The sequence below is a fragment of the Pseudoliparis swirei genome, chromosome 11 (assembly GCF_029220125.1).
Source record: "Pseudoliparis swirei isolate HS2019 ecotype Mariana Trench chromosome 11, NWPU_hadal_v1, whole genome shotgun sequence".
Classification (NCBI taxonomy): Eukaryota; Metazoa; Chordata; class Actinopteri; order Perciformes; family Liparidae; genus Pseudoliparis; species Pseudoliparis swirei.
The window spans coordinates 20,869,166-20,877,851 of NC_079398.1; the positions used below are offsets into that span (position 1 = coordinate 20,869,166).

The 8,686-nt window shown below is 41.9% G+C and overlaps 1 protein-coding gene across 1 annotated transcript; it reads left to right on the forward strand.

The window, feature by feature from the left end:
• The first annotated feature begins 891 nt into the window (after positions 1 to 891).
• chp1 (calcineurin-like EF-hand protein 1) lies at positions 892 to 8,081 on the forward strand. Its single transcript, XM_056427162.1, has 7 exons — positions 892 to 1,270; positions 1,560 to 1,632; positions 3,705 to 3,785; positions 4,321 to 4,448; positions 4,577 to 4,638; positions 5,379 to 5,501; positions 6,575 to 8,081. The coding sequence occupies exons 1-7, from the start codon at positions 1,204 to 1,206 to the stop codon at positions 6,626 to 6,628; spliced, it is 588 nt and encodes a 195-aa protein (XP_056283137.1). The 5' UTR covers positions 892 to 1,203; the 3' UTR covers positions 6,629 to 8,081.
• Positions 8,082 to 8,686: the final 605 nt, after the last annotated feature.

Below are 8,686 nucleotides of genomic sequence, written 5' to 3' on the forward strand. Positions count from 1 at the left end.
CTTTATCACAATTGGCCCTAGTTGCAAAAAGTTTGGACACCCCTGGTTTAGATGGATGTGTTGTTGTTATAGATTGAATTAACAGCGTCACACAAATACTGCATAGAATAATAAAACTCCACGAGAAGTAAAGAAATGGCGCCATTGTGTGTGTGTGTGTGTGTGTGTGTGTGTGTGTGTGTGTAGGTGTGTGTGTGTGTGTGTGTGTGTGAGATACTTTCTGACTTCTGAATCTTGAAATTTAAAAAAGTATGATGAATCTGAATATAAAATATTGATGGTCGGCTGTATTATTCTGCGCCCGTGTTTATTATTACGGCCTTTCATTATTGTACTATTCATAATGTTTGCCTTTTAATTACCTGCAGTGTGTATTTTTTAATCTGGCTTTGGCTTTTTATTGTTTGCTGTATTTTTCACTTTTTTATTAATAAAATTAGTAATATTTTTAAATAAATAAATATATATATATATAATTAAATACAAAACATATTTTAATGTCTCAAGTCGATGTTAATCTCCTTTTTTTGTTTGTATTACATGCGATGGTTAATCGTTAGATATTAGCACAGCTAATACTCTCAACTGCATGTCAACGGCTGACCGACTGTTACGGTTGAGATGGTCCCCCTAGCAAGACGGGATGGACCCCGGACTGTATGTAGCTATTCTTTAAGTATGCCTGACGATAATATATCTATGAACTTTTAAAGGTCAAGTGTTTTTTAATTTTTGAAGTCCAACAGTTTTCTTTATTTCACTAAGAGTTGCTGATGTGTTATTTTGAATTCAAATGGGATTATATGCAATACATTAGCATCGCATTTCAAGCAGGCAAGAAACTGCCGGTAGGAAGGCGGCCCTGTTTACGTCCTGCCCTCTACTTCAACACCCACCCCTTAAAACAGGCCATAACTTGGCCGAAACCCGTCTTGTTAGCATGAAAACACGACACGACATGCTGTAGAAAAGCTTGACTAGCAAACAGACTAAACGGACATTCATAACTAAAAAGACTTTACAACGGCTGGTCGTTTTATACTCTAGCTGCAGCGTCAACGGCTTTGGTTCACGAGTGAAACAGACGTTAGCTTGTTTGCTAACTTTTCCAGAAATCCGGATCGAGGTTCACCCACAGCTGCTTCGGGTTGCGCAAGACGGCCGGCAAGTTTCCACTCGCGTTATAACTGACATTATTCCACCATGGGATCCAGAGCCTCCACGTTACTCCGAGATGAGGAAATCGAAGAAATTAAGAAGGAGACCGGCTGTAAGTTGATAAAAAAGACTGTTGAGACACGAACTGGCCACCGTGTTGCCTTTCACTGTCACAGTTACTTATTAAGCCTCACTGTTCTTCAGTGAAATCCCCAAAACCACACACTTAAAGGAAGTTACGCTAATGGTATTTATTGCAATACTCTCTTGACTGCAACATGGTCAGAGTGCAAACACACAAGCTCTAAATGAGAGACGTAATGATGGCTGGGTTTCGTTTTACTGAAGCAAAGCATTCTTGTTATCTTCTGGTGATCTGAACTTCGGCCTCCTCCCTGCAGTCTCTCACAGTCAGATCACTCGCCTGTACAGCCGCTTTACGAGTCTGGATAAAGGAGAAAATGGCACCCTCAGGTAAGCGTAACCTCTGCGAGAATAAACGCATTAAAAAGCAGCCAGACATCGTGTCTGATGAGCTCTGGTTACAGGACAGAGGGGTAGTTGGATGGCAGAAGTCTTTGAGTTTTACACCTGGCTTTGTGTGAGTGAGCAGTGATCCAAACTAGTTTATCAGTCAGTGCGTTTACATGATGGTATAATTCGAATCTTGCTTTAGTCGGACTATGCTATCTTTTGGGGGATCTGCTGTTATCCCAATATACATGGACATGGCAGTGATCAATCATTGAAAGCAAAGCATGTCACATACGATATAGACGATGTTTTTTCATTTCAACTCGGTGATACATACATTCATTTGACCTCTTCTGACCCACACCACCAACAACAACAGAATTTCGAGAAAGCGAGCGAGCGCGGAAGCCGAGGCGAAGCTACATCCCTCCTATTCTTCCATGGTGCAAAATGGCAGTTACAAATGTAACTGGCTGAGTTAATGTCTGAGAAAGAACACGGAGAAGATGATTTACACGGAGAATTTCTATTTTATCATCTTTCGCTTTCGAGGAGATGGGAGGGAGGAGGAGGAGGAGGGGCGGAGGAGAGAAGGTCAGAAAAGAGAATCTTGCTTTAGTCGGACTATGCTATCTTTTGGGGATCTGCTGTTATCCCAATATATATGGCAGTGTGTAAATTCAATCATTTGGCGAAAGCATATCATTCCGATACGATGGCCCTGCCTGTTTTATTACAACTCGTGGTGATGACCCATTTTCCGCTTGACCTCTCACCACCACAACCAACATTTCGAGAAGAGAGATGGCGAAGCGAGAGCGCGAGGCCCTCCATCCTCTACTCTTCTTACATGGTGTTAGATACAGATGCAAATGGAAATGGGAGCTGAGGCGCTGTGAGAGACGAAGAGGAGAATTTACACGAATTTAATTTATTATCGTAGAATTTAATTCTCCGGGACAGGACAGGTCAGAGAGGGAGGGGAGAGAGAGAGGGCATGCGCAAAGACGCAAAGAAAAGTTGCAAGTCAGACGAAGTTACATGCCGCGAGTCGAACATGCCGCGAGGGATCGGACCGTACTATCGGACCGAGGATCATCCAAATGAGGACGGACCGAGTCCGACTAAGGTGTTTCCGAAACGGATTTTCAACAGATTTCAGTCGATTAAGCCAATTCTGGGGAAACAAACATGTTGATCTCACTTTGCAAATCGTCTTAAATGAAGATGCCTGCAGGCTATGGTTGCTTTTTTAAATTATGTTGATATTCCTACAACGGAAGTACAGACAAATACTAGAAATAAGCAGAGGAAAAAAAATACAATTTACATTCAATTGAAAAAGTGGAATTGCAAAAGATGTTCGTCAATAAATGTACTTTTTGAATCTAAATTCAATCGGGCACCACTCATTCTGGGATGGGGATTGATAATTTAATCTTTCTGGTCGCTTATTATCTGAGCGCATTGAGATTTTGAAGTCGAGACCTCTGGAAGACTTTTCAATGGTTTGTGATTAACTTCGTGCTCCTTCCTGAGGCTGGACAAAACAAACAATAGGTGAAGAAATAGGCAATCATTAAAGCTGCCAACACGTTTGTTCTAAACTGGTTTTGGCACTTTGGTTTGTTAATTTTCAATAGTCTCCAGAGGATAACATAAAAACACATGCCTTTCTGGATTCAGGGAACTCGCTCCTTTTTAGAAGACAATGTGTTTACCCAAAACACGTTCGTCGTACTTCTTATTCATGCTCCGGTGTTTTCAGACGCACCACGATGAGGTGACCGTATCCTCCGTGAGTTGCCACAATAGTGAGATTTTACCGATGTCCTAGCTGACCAACTTCCGTTGTTGCCTGATTTTTGGCAAACCAAAAGTATTTTCAGAATCCAAAATGTTTATTTGCCATCCTGTTCATCTCCTCCTGTTTTCATATTTCAAATCAAGTCTGGTTTTGAAGAATAACGAGGACATTGCTGCATGAGCTTTGTACCGCGTTAAATCTTTTCAAAGTCGTCCACTGTGTAAAATTGTGCTTCGGTATTGATCATATCTCCTCGTGTCGGCAGTCGAGAGGATTTCCAGAGGATCCCGGAGTTGGCCATCAATCCGCTGGGAGACAGAATCATCAACGCGTTCTTCCCTGAGGGGTGAGTTGGCCGTTTCTGGTCCGCCGTCTTTGAAGATTGTGTTTTGCGTCTTTTAGGTTCGAGTCACAACCGCCACAAATCTGAATGAGGCCACCTGCTTTTCAGTTGTGGCTGCCCGACTGCAGACTTGAGACGCTCGGTCTCTTCTGCCAATCCAGTGTTTGGAAAAACAACAAATCAACGTTTAGTTTTTTTGCCCACCGCAGGATGAAAGTTGAAAACCAGATGTTTTCAAATGCATCATTAAAATACCCCAAAAGTCTTCATTTTAACCGTGGCGAGCAATGCTTTATAGATGTGTTGTTGTTGCTCTGGTTTTGGGTCGTTTGCCTCCATAACAACTTGAGAATAAAAGTGGAGAATGTCTATCTCTGTAAAATGGTGTTACGTTTCGGCTACTTTGAGTCCGCATTGCGTTGCCACGGCAGCAGCTGTGAAGGCAATCTGAGCCGCAACTAAGTTGCAGTGGATTCTTTTTTTGTCTCCGTTTTGACGGACTGTGTGTTTTATGTTATCCCGTGTCTCCGGTGTCTAGAGAGGACCAGGTGAACTTCAGGGGCTTCATGCGGACTCTGGCTCACTTCAGACCGATCGAGGACAACGAGAAGAGCAAAAACGCCGCCGTCAGCGAGCCGCTCAACAGCAGGACCAACAAGCTGCTCTGTGAGTGCAGCGCTCCTTCAGAGCGGGCGGGTCCGGGGTTCAGCTGGTGACCGTGCGCGAGATTTCACCGTGAGATTAACTGTCTGACGTGACTTGTGCATTTCTTCTATATTTATTTTCTCCCCCAGTTGCTTTCCGTCTGTATGACCTGGACAGAGATGACAAAATCTCCCGGGACGAGCTGCTGCAGGTGAGTGGATTGGTTTGTCATGTAAATAAAGACGCTGAGTCACAGTACAGTTCATGGAGCAACGAGTTAAAGCGATAGGTTAGTGGGCCGCATGGTGAAGAATGGGATTTCAAGGAGGTAGAATGGAAAGCTATTGTTACTTCCTCTGGAAATACTTGGTAGCCAGTCTGTTGAACAAAGGAACACGTCAAGACGCTCTATAGATGGAGGGATTTCCTCACTGATGAGAAGACTTTGCCCGTGTGCCGATAATGATGTGATACCTCACCCTAACTACGGGTTGATATCACCCAGGCGGTCTCAGATCCTGTATTTAGTCTTCGTCCGTGTTGTTTGTTGTCCCTCAATGAATCCATCTCGGTTTCCATGACATTGTGCGACCTGTAATTGCCGTAAGCTCTGGAGTTAAACGACTCAGACGTTTCTCTTGTTTTGCGCAAAACACCTCTGTGTTGCACGAGCCTCTAACACTCTGAACGTGCAAAGTAATGTGGCCGGTTTGTCAGTAAATATGTGTTCGCCGGTTTTTGATAATCTTGTAATTCATACAGTCATGTGTGGCGGCGGTTTCACTTGTCATTCAACCCGTAACACCTACAAATTATCTTGTAGTGTGCTTGAATACATGTAGCACCAACTCCAAATTGTTTGGACAAAACGTGACTATTTAATCCTCAGCAGGAACTACTTTTCACCACCATTAGTTCACCATGAAGTGGTTTTTTGTTCATTCTCTCCAGGTCCTGCGGATGATGGTCGGCATAAACATTTCAGACGATCAGCTCGGCAGCATCGCCGACCGGACCATACAAGAGGCGGACACGAATGGAGATAACTCCATTTCCTTCACTGAATTCATCAAGGCAAGTGTTGTGGTTGGAGGCCATTTGTCTCCCTTCTGCTTACAGCTCCCTTGTGTACTTATTTATATTTATTCATGCCAAGTGTAAGGCTGCATTGAGCGAAAACACTTTGACCACCAGCATGTGCTGTATATTTTAATACATTTCAGGAAAAGAGAAAGTATATACAGGGTTCGTACGGTCATGGAAAGCCTGGAAAAGTCATGGAATTTTAAAATGGTCATTTCCAGGCCTGGAAAAAACTTAAATCACAGAAGTTTTGGAAAAGTCATGGAAATTTGTTATATTCACGTGTTCATTTACGTCGAGTTTAAAATAATTCATATGTTTTTGAAAGGAAGACTCAAATTATAAGCCGGCGTACGCCAAGTTCAAACAGATGGATTTGCACATAAAGGATAATAGTTTGATTAAAAGAATAAACATTTATATAAGTGTTTCTAAGAATAAACATGTATAGTAATGTTTATTCTTTTAATCAAACTATTGTCTCTCATTCATTTGTTTCTTTTAAGGTATATTGTATGCTTTGTAATTCTCATTGTTTGAATTCTACATTTTCAAAAAGTTTTCATGTACACACTGAGATTTCAGTTTGGTCATGGACATTTGGTTTAAAGTCCTGGAAAAGTCCTGGAAATCCATTGGTCAACATTTGTATGAACCCTGTATACATTCCAATGAAATGTTTCACACAGAACCGTCTGTATCCATATTTAGTGGCGACGCACACGATGCATTCTTTTAGGTTAATCATTCATTTGGTCTCCACAATGTGTGTTTCTTCTTGCTGTGATCCTGCAGTGTCCCCACTGTGGGACTAATAAAGGAATATCTAATGTGTGTGAGCGACTGCAAATCAAATGCAGTCGCATATCTAAACCGATTCCATATCCTGATACGGTTATCGTCTCAAAGTGCACGCGTTGTGTGTTTTGAGTTGACACTCGATCAAATGTTTACAGCCGGTGTTGAGCTTTGTTTAAACCTGGCTGTGCCTCTTGCACGTTACAGAGAATATACATATTTGTATCTAAAAATACTCATTTTTACCCCTTTTTTTCTTTCCTCAGGTCTTGGAAAAGGTTGACGTGGAACAGAAAATGAGCATCCGGTTCCTACACTAAGTATCTTTAAAAAAACATATTATTATTAGTCATTTCTTTGAGTAGAGCTTCAACATGTCAGTTGATTTCAGAACACGACCCCGTCCAGCCTGCCGGCTGCTGTGGCCCGCACGCCGAGAACACGCCGCCAGACCGGGCGCTGCGTAGATAACGTCAGTTTCTGCCGCTGCTCCGTAAACAAAAGGGGGAAGCCGCGTGCCTTGGGTTGTTTTTTTTGCACCGTCACTATGAATTTGTTCTCCTCCGCAATGGAACGTTGTTTATTCCAAAACTTTTAGCGGGTCACAGTCGCCGCCGCCGCCGTTCCACTTTTCTCGTGAAAATGTGGTTTTCCAGCCTCGGTACATTAAAGCATTTTGCTTTTACCGTAAGTACGTCTATTTTATGTTCGCTCGTGCCGTCTGATGGAGAGATGGCACACGATGTGTCCTCGTCAACGTGAATATGCAATGGCTCGAGGCAAAATTTGTTCGGTGTTTTGATTCCACTTAAAAAAACAGTGTTTCTCACGCCAACCGGATCTCACGACGGAGAAAGTCAGACCCCGTCGGCTCTAAGTTTGTCTCTTGGAGCAAAGCCGGACCTGCTCTACAGATTTTTGTTTCACTCACTGAAGTGCCATGGCTTTGGTTCCCCTTTGTCTCAACCGTGTACCAGAACCTCTCTCTGTGTTTGTGTGTTTTTATTTTCCATAGGGGCTAATGGAGCTACAGCCAATATGTTGTAATTACCCGTTTCATTTGTTGACCTTGAACCAAAGTGAGTTTCAAAGCCAATCACGCCAACACGTGTATATTGTGATATTTAAAGAACTCCTTATTCAGTTACAACAACAAAACTGTGGCGGTAAGAATGAAGATTTCACCAAAAAGATGCTGCCGTTTCTTTGGCTCGTGGGTGTTTGCGTCTTCTCTCGCACACGTTCTTGCTCATTTGCGAAATGGTATTGCTAGTATTTAGCTGCCACCGTGGCCTGCTTTCCAGATTTAGTCTTGCCGCCCTGGCGAACTGCGCCAGGCCCTGTGATGGAAATTGTGCTGTCGAATTGTTAGTTTGTAGACTTAGAATGGGTAAACTCGTGATAATGTGCTCTAGTTTTATATATCTGATCAGTCTTCCTGTGACTAAAGAATGTGCGTGTGGATGTACGCACTGCTTCCATAGTTGTCTGGCAATGTCCTTCCCCATCGAAGAGTTCCAGATGTTAAAAAGAATAGGATGCTTTAATTATGTATTTTCTGTAAATGCTAGTGTACAGGACTTGTGCAAATAGCTGATCCTTTAATCTCTAATGTGAGTTAGTTTAATCATTACAAGAACACAGGGAATACAACTTGACCATATAATGAATCATGTGGTTTATCCATGAGATACGATTCAAATGTGATGTTGGTCTCGGTGTTATCAAAGTGATTCATGAATATAATTTTAATAAATGAGGTGCCATGCTTAATTTGTGTCAGAAGTTGAAGTGGCTGTTTTAATCCTTGTGGTTTTCTTTGAGACCTTAGTCTGTATAAACACTTATCTCATGTCAAAGGAACACAAATGTAAACCAGCGCCAACGGTGACGATCTGAGGGTTCAATGTGTAGAATTGGAACACAGTTGTAACTGGCAGTTATTTTCACTATTCATTAATTGTTTTGTCAGTTAATATGAGAAAGGTGTTTGAGAAATAGTCTTTCGATCATATTTATTAATAATCTTAATGGGTATGAAGCATCAAACTTCTGACTGTTTAGATTTATAAATAATAAAATACACTTTTTTTAAAGTTAACCAATCATACGTTTACATAATACAATGTGTTCCCCTTTCAGTTAACACTATTAGTATACCAACGCATTGTCTGTTGATGCTACGCAATCAACACAAGCTAATTGTTTAAATTGAACTCGACTAGCATATCATTAGCAGACATAACTAACGTGTGTATACGTCAATCGAGAGTGCGTTTAATGCTTTCGTACATTCTGGTTTCAACACTGACACACTAACAACATATATAACTAGAACAGGCACTCGGTAGAGCGCATACCTTCGCATATCACTAGAT

Bases quoted from the DNA above. Each gene is read 5' to 3' on its own strand.
- chp1 (XM_056427162.1), top strand. From the start codon at position 1,204: ATGGGATCCAGAGCCTCCACGTTACTCCGAGATGAGGAAATCGAAGAA. The intron at 1,633-3,704 runs GTAAGCGTAACC...TCGTGTCGGCAG, and splicing joins GGAGAAAATGGCACCCTCAG to TCGAGAGGATTTCCAGAGGA. The intron at 4,449-4,576 runs GTGAGTGCAGCG...TTTCTCCCCCAG, and splicing joins CAGGACCAACAAGCTGCTCT to TTGCTTTCCGTCTGTATGAC.